The sequence below is a fragment of the Notechis scutatus genome, chromosome Z, assembly GCF_049901735.1.
Source record: "Notechis scutatus isolate UNSWTSFEM ecotype Mainland chromosome Z, rNotScu1.2, whole genome shotgun sequence".
In the NCBI taxonomy this organism is placed as follows: domain Eukaryota; kingdom Metazoa; phylum Chordata; class Lepidosauria; order Squamata; family Elapidae; genus Notechis; species Notechis scutatus.
Genome location: NC_142025.1, coordinates 11,687,940 through 11,705,542, shown reverse-complemented (window position 1 = coordinate 11,705,542; position 17,603 = coordinate 11,687,940). Strand labels below are relative to the sequence as shown.

The 17,603-nt window shown below is 37.7% G+C and overlaps 1 protein-coding gene across 1 annotated transcript in view; it reads left to right on the top strand.

Moving 5' to 3' along the window:
- Nucleotides 1–15,447, top strand: part of DIP2C (DIP2 acetate--CoA ligase C (putative)) — a 370,495-nt gene extending 355,048 nt beyond the window's left edge. Inside the window, exons 35-41 of the mRNA XM_087947300.1 lie at nucleotides 1,496–1,525; nucleotides 4,147–4,208; nucleotides 8,214–8,271; nucleotides 9,468–9,542; nucleotides 10,174–10,348; nucleotides 11,564–11,687; nucleotides 13,439–15,447. Of these exons, the coding sequence (XP_087803426.1) occupies nucleotides 1,496–1,525; nucleotides 4,147–4,208; nucleotides 8,214–8,271; nucleotides 9,468–9,542; nucleotides 10,174–10,348; nucleotides 11,564–11,687; nucleotides 13,439–13,691 (777 nt within the window). The 3' untranslated portion in view covers nucleotides 13,692–15,447. The remainder of the gene's footprint in view (nucleotides 1–1,495; nucleotides 1,526–4,146; nucleotides 4,209–8,213; nucleotides 8,272–9,467; nucleotides 9,543–10,173; nucleotides 10,349–11,563; nucleotides 11,688–13,438) is intronic.
- The last annotated feature ends 2,156 nt before the right edge of the window (nucleotides 15,448–17,603 follow it).

Below are 17,603 nucleotides of genomic sequence, written 5' to 3'. Positions count from 1 at the left end.
TCCTCCTTCCCCTCCCCTCGGAGGCCCCTTGAGTCAGGAGTTGCTACCACCGGCGCGGCTCCGCGCGGCTCCAGTCCCATGTTGCCTGGGGAAGGGAAAGGCAAAAAGGAAGAGCCGCGGCGGTGCTTTGCAATGGGAGCAGCGGCACCGGAGGCTCAGGCTCAGTGGCTCCTGGTTTTGCCTTTTCCTTCCCAAGGCAACGCAGGACTGGAGCCGCGCGGAGCTGCGCCGGCGGTAGCAACTCCTGACAGCCCCAGCCGGACACCTGAGCGGAGCCCGGGCGGAACTGCCTGTTGCTGCTGCTGGAGCACCGCCGGGTCGCCTCCTCCAAGCAGCCCGCCCGCCCACCAGGCGGAACCCTTCCCGCTCCTCGGCAGGAAGACGGTCCAGCCTGCAAACCAGCCTGGAAGCCCCGGAAAAAAAAGGGGGATCGGCGGGGACTCACCTTCGGAGAGGTCGCACTCGAAGGTGATTTTGAACTCCCAGCCGAGGCCTTTGCAAAGTTCTTTTCTTTCCTACCCCGAGAGCGCTCCGCACTGTTTTGCAGCTTTGGGGGCCACGCGGCACAGGGCAATACGCCACGCCCAGCTATTTTTTTTCAGGGGCGGGCCGGATTGGACAGACCAACGGGCCGGATGTGGCCCGCGGGCCGTAGTTTGCCCACCCCTGCTCTAGGAGATACAGCACAAAGGGACTTGCAAGATTCTGTAACAATAGTCACTCAATAAAAGTAACCTCAGACTCCGTATGGAGCTAATTTCATACTCTAGTAGTCTGCCTTCACTCTCAATGAAGCAGAGGATATGGGTGTGCCATTTTTTGCCCTTAGGAAGCAACATCCTTATAACTAAAATTTCTTAGCAAATTCAATTCGGGGAATAGAGAACTTCCTGGCTCCGTTTCATTCATAGAGGCAAACTTGTGTGTGATGAAAGGCAGGTGGTCATGCTAGAATTATCCATTGAAAAGTAAGAGCTGAAAATTCCTCTCAAGATGGACGACTTGTTCCTTCCTGTACACACAGATGTGCTTTTCAGGATAAACAAAGGTGTTCCATTTCATTTTAATCTTTTGAAAAAGGTATGTAAATTATCGAAATGTGGAGGTATAGTATGGCACGTTTCATCTGAAAAGCGGAGTTTCACACCATGCCCTCAAATAATAGTATCTATAATGTCTCTTAAACTGCTGAACTTGTGTTTGTTAAAAATTGGAAAGACTACATATGTCTGCCTCTCCTGTTTGCTCTATTAAAATGGCACCTCCATCTTATTTTCATTTCTAGATCTTTAAGTAATAAAACGTATAGTTTATAAAATACTTAGACCGGACATGGTTTTTTATTTTGTTTTATTACACTCTGTGCATAATTCTATTTATTTTCTTCTCAACTTCCATTTCTTTTTCAATTATTATTATCTTCATTGTTGGTTTTTTTATTTCATGTGATATTGTCTCTCCTTCTCCCCATCTCCCCCTATTTCTGCCGCTGTAGCCGCATGGGCTGGGGAAACTGGGCGAGCAGGTAGGGAATTTACCTGTTCCCTAAAATATCCACCTGGCAATGGACAGACTAGATGGAATCCGGAGATCTTTGAGTGGGGATATATGCATGATTTGTATGTTTCACTGCAATAACCAAAATTGGCCAGGAAACATCAATGAAATAAAATTTTGTGCAAAGAAATGAAATAATTAATAGCTATTATCCAGATAAAGTCTTCATCCAAAGTCAATCAACATTTTGTAACATACTTGGGAATGTGTTCTAAAAAAAAACACCCAGGTATGATGATCCTTAATGGACAAATGGTCACAACTGAACTTTGTAAACTGCTTGTGGCTAATGTAATACAGGTAGTCCTCGACTTACAACAGTTCATTTAGTGATGGTTCAAAGTTACAACAGACTGAAAAATGTGACTTATGGCCATTTTCCACAGTGACGATCTTTGAAGCATCCCCATGATCATGTGATCCAAATTCAGATGCTTGGCCAAATGACTCATATTTATGACCATTGCTGTGCTCCAGGGTAATGGGTCAACCAGGTTGTTGACTTATCAACTGCAATGATTCACCTAACAACTATGGCAAGAAAAGTTGCATAATGAGGCAAAACTCACCTAACAAGTGTCTCACTTAACAGAAATTTTGGACTCAGTTGTGATTGAGGACTACCTGTATTTATAGAGTGCGTCTCTCCCACTCTTCCTTTTCTTCAATAATGGGAATGGGTTTCTCCGTTCTGAGCACTAACTAGTCTGTTACTCTGCAACTGAATATATTAGTATATTGAGAGTTGAACCCCTGGATGCCAACACAAGAATACAATGTGTTGACATTATGCCAAGTTGCCTAGTGATGCCCTTCTGTAATGCCCTCCTGGTGATGGGATGCTGGTTTAATACATTATTTTTAAGATGCCTCCTGCTTTCCTTAGCAAAGAACCTGATTTTTTTTAAAGGAGTATAAGAAATAAAGTGCCAAAAGTAGCCTGGAAACTCAAGAGTCCAAGTCCATTTTTTTTTTAACATTGTGTTTGCCTGCTTTATTTTTGTAGATGTCCATAGACGTCTACAAAACATTTGTAGATAGTTTGTCATTTCTTTATTGTCCAACTTTCCTTCAGGAGCTGAAGGCAGTACATATATAGCATCCTCTCCAATTTTTCCCCACCATAGCAATTGATCTGAGAAAGAGTGACTGAGCTGAAGTCATCCTGCGAGCATCTGTGGCTGAAAGCAAACCTGAAGCTGGAATACTAAACCAGCTCTCGTTATAATAGCTGTCTCCTCTTTAGACATATCCAGATTTAGGAGTTTCTATCAACAGAATTGAGACGCGGTGGCTCAGTGGCTAAGACGCTGAGCTTGTCGATCAGAAAGGTCGGCAGTTCGAATCCCTAGCGCTGCATAACAGAGTGAGCTCCCATTACTTGTCCCAGCTTCTGCCAACCTAGCAGTTCAAAAGCACATAAAAATGCAAGTAGAAAAATAGGGACCACTTTGGTGGGAAGATAACAGCATTTCGTGCACCTTCAGCATTTATGACCATTGCTGTGCTCCATGCCAGCAATGCCAGCCACATGACCACAGAGATGTCTTCGGACAGCGCTGGCTCTTCAGCTTGGTAACGGAGATGAGCACTGCCCCCTAGAGCCGGAAATGACTAGCATGTTTGTACGAGGGGAACCTTTACCTTATCAACAGAATATATACTGTAAAACAAACCAATAAGAATGTGCCTTCCTTTAAATGCACATTTTTAGCATGTTGCACAGGGCAGGTTGGGCACTTTAAGTCTTAAACCATCTCCAAACATGTGAAGTGGCTTTGCAGGGCCAGTGTTGCAATAGAACCTAAAAGCGGTTAGAAAGCAATGTGGTTTAATGCATCTGGTTTCTAATCCAAATAATCTGTCCTGGGTTGCATTGTATAGTACTTAGCTCAAATCACCATCCTTTTTTCTTATAATTGCACCGAGGTGCAAGTTTCTCTTGTACTACTTCACAGATATACTAAGGCAGTTTGTTCATATAGCACTCCTGTAAATCCAGTCTGTGTAATTTGTAAAACATGTTTTTGGCTTGCAACAAACTATGGTTCAATGTAGTGTGTGAACCCAGGCTTTTCATAGAAAGAAATCTTCTCTGAAGTGAATGTGTTCATAGAAATAATAATACTTTAAAATATAATTCATTCTGAAGTAACAGAACAACTGGTTATGCTTCCTCCATTTCTATATGTTGGTATCAAATGTTTTGATTTAGAACTTTTTCAACTTTACATAAAGCCCTTGCATCTATGTCTCAGGAAATTTAATCACATGCTTGAACCTTTATGTCTTCAGCCAATTCTGTTTCTTTAGAATTTGCCAAACCTGGCATCCTTCATTATTTTTTCATTGAGGCTCATTTTCAGGAAGGTGAGCAAGTATAAATTATGTTTGCAAGGAAGAAGCCAAGGAACAGCTTATTAGATCTCCAGATACATACACATATGTAGCCTACTAATGTGTTCCTTGATGTCTGTTTTACCATGACAGTATACCAGATTTGCTGTTTTAAACTTGTAACAATAATTAAAATGTAGAAACAAAAAGAACCTATTATTTCAGAAGCTAACTGAAAGATTTCTTTTACAGGGAACATCTGGGCCAGACCCAACCACTGTGTATGTTGACATGAGGGCTCTCAGACATGACAGGTATAAGTTTTACTTTATTTTTGCAAAACTCATACAAGAAGGTGAGGGACGTTACTATATATTGTTCACATAAGTGTAAAAGGCATATATTTTAACAAGAGAAAGGAATGCAGTTATTTGAAAGAATTGAATTTTCAGATGGTGTTTCTATATTATTAAATTAAAAGCACATAGCTTCATCATACCCTTTTGCATAATTCGTAAGTAACTGTCCATATTTATAGGGTAGGGAGAGGTATCAGTCTGGGGGAAGTTAAACTAAGAGAACACTCTACCTCTCTCTGTGGTATTCCTGCTACTTTCTCTCCCCCTTTTAAGAGATTTCTTAATGATAATTTTAATATAACTATGATTATTGTTATCACTGTTTTATCTTTCTAATGTTTTTGGTTTTGATATTTGTAAGTGCTCAGAGATGTCTCCAGCTAAAATGGGCAGCACATAAATCCATACATATTCCTACCTTCTTTCTTTCTATATCTATGAGCATCCCATAGTATGGCCAATGCCCCTTACAGCTGCTTCTTAGCCCCTTTTATAGTCCTAGCAAATGCAAATTCTACATATAGGAATGACATTTGCAGCAACAGGTGCGGTAAAAGCACCTGTTGAAATTGTAGCCTTCGTTTTCATGTGCACCTCTGACCAATATGTGGTGATGTAAGAGGAAAGGTTTGGAACGTGGATGAATAAACCTTTTGTGGATGAATATACTTTTAAAAACAAAAATTCAGTCTTTCGTGTGGTTATGTTTGTCTGTAGAACCTAAATAGGAGTTGAGAGATTTTATTAAAAGAACAAAACAACTTTTGATTGTATCTTGCTTTTCTGTACAGAATTAATTGGAGGGTTTAGCTGTTTGCCCTGTGCTCATTGGAAAATTAGTACTGGTTTGAAGCCAAGTGAATACGGTTGAGGGAAAGAAATAGAGATTCAAAGGGGGAAAGGGGGCTTCAGAGTACAGGATAAAAAAAATATTCCCGGTTAATGATGCTATCTGTGCATTCACTTGCTTCCAAAATCACTTGAATCCAAAGCATTACCCAACAGTTCTATATTTATTTTTGCTTTTTTACATTGATAAACAAATAAATGTGGTGTCATCTCTTCTTAGCCTCTGTTCTGCAAATCTCTCATGCCAGTGTTGAACATAGTCCCAGGTGGTACAATGAAATGAGCATTGAATTCAATCCCAGTTGAAACACAAAGCTCAGGGACTTGACCATGAGAAGCCCTACCTCTTCAATCTACTTGCTGTTTGTAACTTCCAACATGCAATTTTTAGCTTTGTAGGGGAAGCATCCTATGCTATATAAATAATAATTATTTAATAAATAGCTATTAAAACCAGTCTGTCATTTTTCAAAGGGATAGCATGGATAACAAAGAGGAGACAATTTTCAGATTGACCTGTTTGAGAAATTGCTGCTTTGAAAGAGTATATAAATATAAATTACTCTTTTTATTCTTTTTTTTCTGGCTTCGATGTACAAAAGCTACATATTCTACAAGGTCACAAAGCAATTCACATAGATTGATAGTCTATCCTGGCAAAAGAATTGAGCAGCTCTAGATGCAGCTGAGGTACAGAGAAAAAACTATCAGCAACAACAACTGTCCTTTTGTCAACAGTTCTACTCTCTTAGGTCTACCCCTCCCTGACATACTCTATCTTCTCCTTGCAAAGTCTTACCTATCTATGTCAGCTGATTTCAGCTTTTTCAATCTAAGAGCTATCTTTGGCTTCTGCAACTAAATTCCCATAATTAGGCATAGCTAGGAAAGAGCAGGAGAGAAGGGCAAGGCTGAAATTGTATTTCAGTTAAGTTAAATTAATTAAACAAGTTTTAACATAATGCTGTTAATATTTATCCCAGTGTATTTAATAATGTTGTCCTCTCGCTTTAGGAATAACAATTTAGTGCAATATTTTAACTGTCTTGAGCTTCTCAGTCAGAGGAGTCTACATAGCCCAGTGTTTTTCAAACGTCTTAACTTAAAGATGTGTTGATGATGCTGGCTGGGGAATTCTGGGGACTGAAGTTGACACATCTTAAAAGTTGCCAAAGTTGAGAAATATTGAGTTAGAAATTCATGACAGTGTCTCGGGATCTTGGCTTGAACAGAAAGCAATTTTGCTCAGGTTGTTAAAGTTGAGATTTTTTTTTAGCAGGTGCATACTCTAAATTGTGTGGTTGTGCATACCATCTTGACTTTTTGCACCCATAGGCATCACAGGCAACCATTTTATCAATGTTTTGCTAACTGCGTGTGTGGGATCTGACAAAGATCTGTTTTATTTTTTCAATAAATTTTTATTTTTATATTTTAAAAAACATCACTTTTGGTGAACAATGTGGTTCCAGGTTTTTACATTTCAATACAAACATGACCAAAGTTACGTATTCATCTTTCATATTCAATTTCATATTGTATTATTACTTATATCGTTTTTCTTTAAATATTCTCAAATATTCTTATATTCATTACACTTATTTTATCCAATTCCAATTCATATCATAACTTATTTCATTTTTCTTTAAATATTCTCATATCTTGTTTTACAATATTATCTAAGATTCTTATTTCATTTCTATATTTATTACACATAATTACTTTTATCTGTCACATTTGCAATTTTATTGCATACTATTATTCCATTCATTATTCAATAGGTTATTCTAATTCGAATAATCCAAAAGTTGTCCCCTTTAATTGTCAACTCGAGTTTGCCACCCCTTTGTCTTATACACTCGCCCAATTTATTCTCTTTAAATCCTTATAAAGATTTACCATAATATAGTCATTTTTTAATTATCACATTCTACATTAATAACAATAATCTCCTAACTATTAAATATCACATATGCATATATATATATTTGAGTCAGATTCCGTGTAGTATTCTTTTACTTAATTACATTCTAAATCATCTATTTATTTCAAAAATATTACTCTATTCAATTAATTTTAGAAACTGATAATAGTCTTTCCATTACAATTCTCATAGCTCATTTTAACTTTATTCATCGCTTTATTGAGTATCAATTAATATACTTATAATAAATACCCATTTTCATAGCTATTTCAACTACATCTATATCTAGTCTAACAATAATCCTTTAAAAAAATCAGTTCCATTATTTTCTATTTTTAAATCTATATTCTTATATACCACACGTTACCTTGCAGAATCCCCTTTTCTGTTCTTCTTTCTACCCATTATCTCTCATCCTCCTGACTATATAATTTCTTTCCATTTTTGTTTGCTTTCTGCGTCCCATCATTTTCTGGTTCTTTCTCTTAATTCCCCTTTTTTCCTTTATTATTTCTCTCCATTTCTTATTCCAATTATTTATTGTATCCCCCTCCCTCTCTTGCTTTTTCCTCTGTAATTCCCTCTTCTGCTGCTTCCTTTTAAAGATCTATTTTCTTAACTGATAAATGAGAAGTGCACATCTGTAGTTCTGAATGTAATCTGATGTTGAAGGTTTTCTAGGAGATCTACCTAGAAAGAAGTAGGGACAATGAACTATACCAATCCAGAAGTGCCAGAGACTGAACACAGGTTGCCTCTGAACAAAAGGAGGGAAAGAACATAAATGCACACATGTGCAAACACACAAACATACCATGGGAAGCTGTCTCTGGATACAATGGTCCTACCAGTTCTCTTTCCTGCTAGTTAAATTGACCTGCTTTAAATTTAAATAACATTCTTGATCACAGTACAAGGTTGTTGGGCTATGCACAGGTTGGGATATCAATCTGTGCATCCTGACTTGAAAGTAATTCAAGTTGTGTCCAATAGCCCTTTCCAGTAAGCAGGAAGGGGATGGCGAGGTGTTTTTTTTTTAAAAGCAGGATCTTCCCTTTAGCAAATAGAAAGCAATTGGGCAAACTAACAATGGCTGAAATTGAGGTACTTAAGAGGTCTGTGTATGCACATCTGGTGTTGCAGTTTTTGTGCATTCATAAATATTCTATATATTTTTTTATTTTCAGAGTGCGTTTAGTAGAAAGAGGATCTCCCCATAGTTTGCCTCTCATGGAATCAGGAAAGGTAAAAATATAAAAATTCTTAACCATCGGAATGGAGTGATTAAACAAATATTTTAAAGGGAGATATATACATGCAGATATATGATTATTTACACTGAGAACTTGCAGAGTCATGCACATTATTAACTTTTAGAAACTTAGGATTGTGAAATGAGTGGATTCATCATGGTTTCTTGCTATTAAAGATCAATATTTCCAGTTATTTGATGGTATCTCAAGCATGCCTTTGGTCTTCTCAGGGTACAGTCTAAACCACATGGACTTCCTCAAGTTGGCAAAAATTATTTATATCAAAGCTTTTCATCCATTTATATCAATATTATCTGTAACACATTGGACAAACTGTGGTCTGAAGGACGCAGGCAACTTTGGAGGTTTAATGTATCTTGTTTTTCTTTCCCTATTATCCCACAAAGAAAGAGAGTGCCCATTTTTTCTCAACTCTCCATGGTAGAAAAGCTGAATGAAACTCTGTGAATAAGATAAAATGTATGAATGAGAGGAAGGAAACTTTGCAACTGGGGGGAAATGTGAATAAGATGATGTAGGAGGAAATGTGAGAATGGAGATCAATAGATGAGTAGAGTGTAAAAGAAAGGAAGATGATATGTAGCTTCTGTCTTCCTGAGACAATAAATACATTGCGGTGGATGTGTGTGTCTGTATTGAGAGAGAAAACATGTGGAAAATAAAATGATTGGTTGATTAGGAATGAACAGAAAATTTGGGATTTGGAGCTGATCTCCATGATTCTCCTCACCACCACCCCACATTTTGGAAAGAATGTGCATCTGAGCATCATAAGACTCCTCTCTGGTCTATGCTAATTGACAATAATTCCTGAGGGAACTCATTGTAAGAAATTGTATCTGGATCCTTATATATGCAAAATACGTGCTTGCCATATGCTTTCCAGATCATTAGCACTGCTGGTGGTGATTTGGGGTACAAGTGAAAACACCAAGACTGATGATTCATCCTCCTTAGTGAAGAGCTAATTCACAATAATGAATTTACAAAGCTTCGGTAATGTGTCACTTTCTTTGGAGAAGTTTCACCCACTTCTTTCCTTTTGGGAAGCCTGCTGTGTTTCTTAAAGACTTCAGAAATGAGGCAGGGAAGTTTTTGTTGTTGCATGAAACAATATAGGCACCACCTGGCTCTTGACCAAATATGACTCATTTTGTCTTTCAATAGATCCTCCCTGGAGTTCGTATCATTATTGCTAATCCAGAAACAAAGGGCCCTCTTGGTGACTCTCATCTTGGAGAGGTAAGTCCCATACTGGGCCAAGGTCAGAACCGAAGGAAAGGAGTTAATTAGAGGTCAACTCCTTTTTCTTATAGCATTATTTGGCAGCCTAACCTAGCAGGTGATATATCACACAGCTTAATGAATGTGTGCAGAATTAATGATAGGCAAATTAGTATCTACTTTGCATTATCATAGTTAAGAGTAATTAATTCTTTTTCTAAGATTCTTCTTTCTCCCTCTTTCTTTCTGGCTATATTTAATCCGATGCTACTCCAGGAAAACACCTGTTGTATTTGCAGTACATAGTTGCAGATGAATGCATGATTTTTGACATTACTCACTCACTGTGGTTGTTAGTTGGCTGTTTGTACTGCTGCTTTTTAAAAAAAGTTCTCCCTGCATTCATGTGATATGTTGAGGGGGGGGGGAATGCCAAATTTTGCAAGATGTGGTAATCTGGAGAAACCATAACTATTGGGGGGCACGTTAAAGGCTACTAGTGATCCTCAAACCTTAACTTATCTGAAAATAAATTGATGTTCCTTTTAGTGAAGGCCCTCCATGGAAAGACCAAAGGTTTAAAACTTTTTGAAGCGAAAGAAGCTTTCCTCCAATTAAAATATGTATTTTTTTTTCCTGTTTCACATAGATATGGGTTCACAGCGCCCACAATGCCAGCGGATATTTTACAATCTATGGTGATGAATCCCTACAGTCAGATCATTTTAACTCAAGACTGAGTTTTGGAGACACACAAACTATCTGGGCACGAACCGGCTATCTTGGATTCCTGAGACGAACAGAACTTACAGATGCAAATGGGGGTAGGCTCTGTGGTTAAGTTTTAAAAATGACGCACCCAGCACAGCTTTTGGGGAGGGTACATAGCTGCAGTACATTATGCAATATTTTATCAGCTGTTGTTTACGTCAACATATGCAACCATGTAGAAAGGATGAGAAGGATTTGGCTAGAAGAAGTTACTTTACACAGACCCTCTTTTTGCATCCCAGCACCGTCTCTGGTGTGCAGATGTACATTATCTAAGACGGTTACTTTACATGCCTCCCCAGAATCACTCCCAAAATTGTAATTTTCAATGTGACAATAAGAATAAAAATAAGAATATATTTATTAAACAAGCTGTCTTGGAGAGTAATAATATAAACTATACTAAATGTTCATTAAATGTAAAAGCAAAGCAAACTGAGTCATTTTCCTGGCCACATTTATGTTGATCCAGAATTCCATTCCCCAGGGTGGGCCTCAGAAACCAAGATGTGTCCTTCTGTAGTGTAAAGCAATGGCCCCCAACCTTTTGGGTACCAAAGGCCAGTTCTGTGGAGAGAGGTTTTACAACGGGCTAGAGTGGGCGTGGTTTCTCATGCTTCCCGCATCCCATGGATGGGGCTTTGCTTGTTTATGTGGACTGGTTTCTGCCATGCCGCGGACTGGTGCCGGTCTACGGAACGGGTTGGGAATCCCCGGTGTAAAGACTAAAACAAGCACAATAGGCATAGCAGAGTCAATCCCTCTCTTTCCAAAACAGAAAAATAGAAATCATGGCTCATAGTTTCTTCTGTATTCCATTTCCACCAGAACATCGGCGGTTCTGAGAAAAAGAATCCAGAAGCAATTCTAAACCTTCATCACACTAAAAAGGAATTAAATGGAGTTGCTGCCTAGTAAAAGGTTGCCTACCCCAAATGAATGACATATGGAATTTAGTAAAACTCAGTTTAACATCTCATTTGAGGATAAAGATGTATACATGAATCCTGATTATCTACAAATGATATAATTTGCAGCATTTTTGTCCTTTAGGCTATGATGTCATTACATTTGACTTACATATGAATCAGATGGACTACTTTGGATAGAGTGAAATTTGTGATTTTGAGGTGATCTTTGGAGGAAAAAATGGTCTGATTCATCTAAATTAGATAAACAACTATAAATTAAGTGTTAGATCGTTCTATTGCCACTGGTGTGGTTTTGTATAATAAACTATTTTTTTCTTTTTCCTCTTATGGTGTCAGAACGACATGATGCACTTTACGTAGTAGGTGCATTAGATGAAGCCATGGAACTGCGTGGAATGCGGTATCATCCCATAGATATAGAGACATCAGTAATTAGAGCACACAAAAGCATTACGGAATGGTAAGTACTGGGTACAGGTTTCACTGTATGAATGCGTGGATTTGTTTGAGCAGTGCCGCACCTCTTTGGACTAGGTACAAATTCACTTGGATCACGTTTACTTGCACTACAGTACTTGCACTTTTTTGCTTGACATTCATATTTTTTGTTAGTTGCTCAAAGTCATATTTGTAGATTGGGCAGCCATGTTATTATTCATTGAATGAATGACATAAGTGAGTTAGTCAATGATGAGTGTACCAAAAAGTCATTTGGGTTATTCAGATGAGTAAAAATGCCTGTAGGATTGGTGATTTAAACAGCTCATCAAAGTTTCAGGAACCAGGAATATATTTATTTTTCATTTGCATTCAGGACCTGCATATTTTCCCCAAAGAGGCAGTTAGGGACAATTCCATTAAAGAAAATAGCCACCATGAGCTCTGCATTACAGATTAAACAAATTGGTTTACATTTTACCATGAACTGATGAATTCAATGCCTATGTTGTTGTTGTTTTTCTTTTTCTTTACTAATGAAACATGGAAAACAGTTATCAAACAAATAAGCTAATAGAATCACAAATATAAATACCGCCTATGACATTAATTTTTTTAAACAGCAAGTGTGTGTGTGTGTGTGTGTGTGTGTGTGTGTGTGTGTGTGTGTATACACATATCATATTTTTCGCTCCATAAGACATACTTTTTCCTTTGTGGTCCTTTGGTGAATAGCAGCCGGGTAGTCCTTTTACAGTACTAAGCCCCGCCTCTTCTGTCTCTGTTCTGCACTGCAGGAGTCAATAGGCAGAGCTGGCACATGAGAGGACACCTAACTGTGGTCCTCTCAGGCTCTGCCTCCTGCCCTCACTACACTGCTGCTCCAAATTTTTTGCTTGTTTTCCTCCTCTAAACCTGTTTGTGTCTTAAGGAGCAAAAAATTACGGTGTAATTACGGTGTGTGTGTGTGTGTGTGTGTGTAACACACACACACACACACACTATTGCTTGCTCTTTTTAAAAAAACAATGTCAAACAGTGTTTATATTATATAAGCACTATATATATATATATGTATGTATGTATGTATGTATGGTATTCAGCTTTGTTCGGGTATTTTCCCACGTCATTGTAGTTGTGCTTTTAAAGTTGTAGCAACGTTTGGCAGAATCTCATCTGCCATCACCAGGCTTCTGTATTGTGTCCGTCTGTGAGTCAGGCCTCCACAGACGGACACAATACAGAAGCCTGATGATGGCAGATGAGATTCTGCCAAATGTTGCTACAACTTTAAAAGCACAACTACAATGACGTGGAAAATACCCTAACAAAGCTGAATACCATACATGTAAGTACCCGCGAAAACTTAAGATAGATAGATAGATAGATAGATAGATAGATAGATAGATAGATAGATAGATAGATAGATATAGATATAGATATAAATATAGATATAGATATAGATATAGATATAGATATAGATATAGATATAGATATAGATATAGATATAGATATAGATTCTGGAATATAGATATGAGATGGATGGCATTGAACAGCTCCAGGAAATTTAACCAAACTGATTGAAAATCCTCTTCTCTGCCCCTCTTTAATAACAGGCCCAATTTAAAATTGAAAGTTCATGTATTATCAATACATTTTTCCAGGTTAGAATTATCCTTCTTCCAAAGTAGTGCAATAATTATGTTAGCTCTCTCTCTCTCCTCTTTCCCATGCATGGAGTTTATTGATATAATTTTCCCCATCACCTTCCAGCGCGGTGTTTACCTGGACAAATTTGTTGGTTGTTGTCGTTGAACTGGATGGATCAGAGCAAGAAGCCTTAGACCTGGTTCCTTTGGTCACCAATGTGGTTCTGGAGGAACACTACCTGATTGTTGGGGTCGTGGTAGTGGTTGATGTTGGAGTCATCCCTATCAACTCCCGTGGAGAGAAGCAGCGAATGCACCTACGAGATGGATTTTTGGCAGACCAGTTAGATCCAATCTATGTGGCCTATAATATGTAGTCTTATATCTTTAAGGTTTCCCATGGACTGGACTCTAGATGTATAAAACACTTTTTTAATGTACACTAAACAATGTACAAGTAACGGTCTTCAGAATGGAACTCTTTCTCTTAGGACTTATTGAAGTACCCATTATTGGCAGGACATAAAAATGTGAAATATGTTTCTTTTACCACTACATTTTAGCACAGAAGGACTTTGGGGTACTGCCTTTGGTTTATTGGAAAGCCCATTACTAGACTTTTTAAAATAAGATTATTTTTTGCTTATTGGGATGAATACTGCTTTCTAAGTAATAGGCTTTGTATCTTATGTTAAACTGAACTAGCTTTTTTTTTTAATCTGCCCCCACCTAGCCATTCACCCACACATGGATATTTTTGAACAGCTCATGATATGACTGAATTGTTTTGGTTTGCTTCTTTTTAAAATGTCTGTATAAAAACAAACTTTTCTCACTATGGATCCATTACTAATTTTAAACGGTTTTCTATTCCATTCGCCTAGGAAGCTACATTGAGGTACGAGAAAAATACTCAAAACAGCACCTTCTAAAATTAGAGTTTTTAACAGCTTTCTCTCCTGGAAATGCTGAAGTTCAGAGGTTAAAAAAAAAAGCCTTTGATTATTAGTGTTAGAAAGAGCAGATCTTTATAAATAAGGTGTATTTCGGCAATGAACTTGCAGATATCTTTGTACTAAACTAAAAAGATAAAATAAGTTAACTACTTCTGTAATTATGTACAAAACCTTTAATTTATTTTGATCTCTTTAGAAGTATAAAAGAGAAACATTCAAGAATATTAAACTCTTGCAATGTTTGCTAATATAAAAACAAAAGGTTGTATTATCTTGAGTGGATAGTATCACATCAAAAATATATATATATGAAATATAAATTCACTAATGACAAAAAAAAAGAATTTAAAGTTTTAAAAGGATGCAGTACTCATCACTTGCATGGTATCTCTTTTCCCACTGTAGATAATGAACATTATTCACAAACGTTTGGGGGGGGAACAGCAGTTCTCAATTGCTCAGTGTCCCTGCTTAAAAGAATCTTCCATATACCAGCAGATACAAATTTGCTGCCGCTTGCAAGGCGGTGAGTTGATTTCAAGGTCGCAGATTTCTTGTCTTGCTCAGACTGAGGGCAAAGAGGTGAAGCAATCCCTTTAGGAGCCTGGGGTGAGAGTCCCCCTGCCCACCCAACTCTCCCAGGTGACTGTTCCTCCAAACTTGCTTTAGCTCCCCACAAGGGCCCCATTTTTTCCTCCACCATCCGTTTCCTCCGATGGTGCTGCAGTTCTTGAGATGGAAGGCTGAATTGGGAGGGCCGTGAAGTCAGGGCAAGTTTCTCGGGAAGAGCCCAGGCGACAGGATGCCCCTGGCAGGACAGAACCTGATTATGACTCTTCCCAGAGCAGATTGACTTGTGGCCAAAGACTTGGAACAGTGCACTACAAAGAATACTATTCTTTACCATCAAGGTGACCATAAATGTTGGCATGTATGTTCATACACTTCTTAGATGTTAGAAAAGGCAGGTTTTGAAGTATAGCACTGTTTTCCTTATCTGCATAATATTGTTGCACAATAATTGTCATCTTTTTCTTTTCAAGTTCATATTTCATTTTTGTTAATACTTTTCAGTGGGTTTTTTTTCCCCTTGTGGTAAGAACAATTTTTGGTAGCTTTTTGATGGTCATTTTGCAGAAGGGTTTTGTTTGTTTGTTTTGTAAAAAGAAAAGAAAAAGATGAAAAGAGTATCTCTGCTGTCTGGTTTAATTTGGGCAAGGAGAGAGTGCTTCTCCATCTATTTAACACTTCGTAGAAAGTTGTTGCTTTGAAAAAGTATCTTATTTGTTATTGGACAATAACCAGAAACCCTCCCTAAGTGATTTGGCCTAGCTTAGTGTACCTGCTAACATTTGTCAAACTGAGGGACTGAAATTCAAATGTTGGAATGCAATCCTTCCATCTGCCAATAGAGCAAGAAGCAAAGGGAGCCAAATTACATATCCCCAGCTATCTCTCTCTCTCTCTCTCCTGCCCTTTTGCTCTGGTTTTCGCCATTTTAAAATCTCTTCAGGTAAATCAACCTCTCTCCCATTTCTGGTTTTCTCCTTGTCTTCTTTGCTGATTTCATTTTCCTTTAGTAATCCCCAGGTCAACCCATGCTTGATGAGAAGATGAAGATTAACCAGGAGGAAGAACAACTTTTTTTAATTCGATTTTTTTTTACAGGTTTGGAATAATTGCTTAACGTCCGTTGAAATTTGCATGCATAAAAGAGTTGTAGGATAAGCATTTCGGGATCCTTATATGTCGCATAGAATGGAATTATTTTGATGCACCTTTGGTTCCAGTCAATCCTCTTTTGTTTTCTTCTTTAATAGATGGGAGTACTTAAAGGAATGGTTTGTAACCTCTGTGTACAATACAGAGTATCTCATGACTCTTCTTTTACATTTTAAGTTTCAGATAACCTTTTTCTAGATTTTCTTTGCCCTGTGAATATTTCTCGTGTCTCAAAGACCACTGGATAGGGAAGAGTTCTGCCACATAGTTCTGTGTGGGGGCCATCAAAATACAATCTGTTTGTAGAACGTCAAGTTGCTACAAAGTTCACACGACTTGATCATGAGCCTAACTGCCATGTATGAACTAACACGTGACGTCACTGCTACCGCTGACACAAATCCAGCTGTTGCTTTGCGACCGCCTCTCTTTTAACCTTCACTTAAGACAACTTTCCACTCCTGGGGAAGCGTGAAGGACTGCAATGCAGTCGTAAAGCACCATTAAATCACTGATCGCTTTGGCAACCTGCCGGTTGTTTCAACTCTTTAAAAATTAGGACAGTAAATGTAAACTGAATATCCTAGTTTTGTCATGCAAGTGAAGAGGAAAATTAAAAAAAAAAACATATGTAACCATCAGATTCAGCAATAAGGAAAGATTGCTCTGTATTAGAAATTGTACTGTAGATAAACCATTCATGAGAATGTATAAACTGTTTGTCTTGTGAACTTGTGCTTTTGAAGTCAGACAAAATCATGTAATCAACCTGATGCACATCTGAAAAGAAAGAGAAAAAAAAAAAATCCCGAACACACAAATGAAGGAGGAGGGTTCACAGTGAACATTGAAACACAAAAACTAAGCAACAGGAGCAGATTCTTCATGGTGCTCGTTTATTATATATATTTAATCCTGCTTGACACTTTACCCAAGGGGAGACTGTCCCTTTTATCAGTTGAATGTTAGCAGCGTTATTTCATAGAGTGTGCTGACTGGTTAGAGACATCCATGCAACTCAGCCAATCACAGTTCCAAAAAAAAAAAAATTTTTATGTGCAAACAGCAATCTTCTTGTATGTTAAAACACCAGTACGCTTTGTACATCTGTGATAACGCCTGTTTTATATTCAAATGAACGAATAAAAGCTTTTATTTTTGTTGCTCTGAAAAGAATTGGGGTTTTTGTTTTGTTTTGTTTTGTTTGTTTGTTTGCTTAATGACCAAAATGGTTCTTTTGATTATTTTAAAAGAATTTCCGGAGCTCCCTCACACCACATAAATTTTTCCGTTGTTTTGTAAAATGCAACTTTTAGTTGTCTTGAAGTCATTTCACATGTGACAAGTATACCCCAAAAGCAAATATCCAATTTATAGGTAACAAATATAGGCTGGATTTTAATTGTGCATTTAAGATAAATTCATTACCAAGACAGATTATTTTGTAATTACATGGATGTTATATAGATAGATGATAGATAGATAGATAGATAGATAGATAGATAGATAGATAGATAGATAGATAGATAGATAGATAGATGATAGATAGATAGATGATGCCCAAATCTCTTGCCACAAATCCTGGTTGAGTTTTGAAAAGCTGGACTCAAC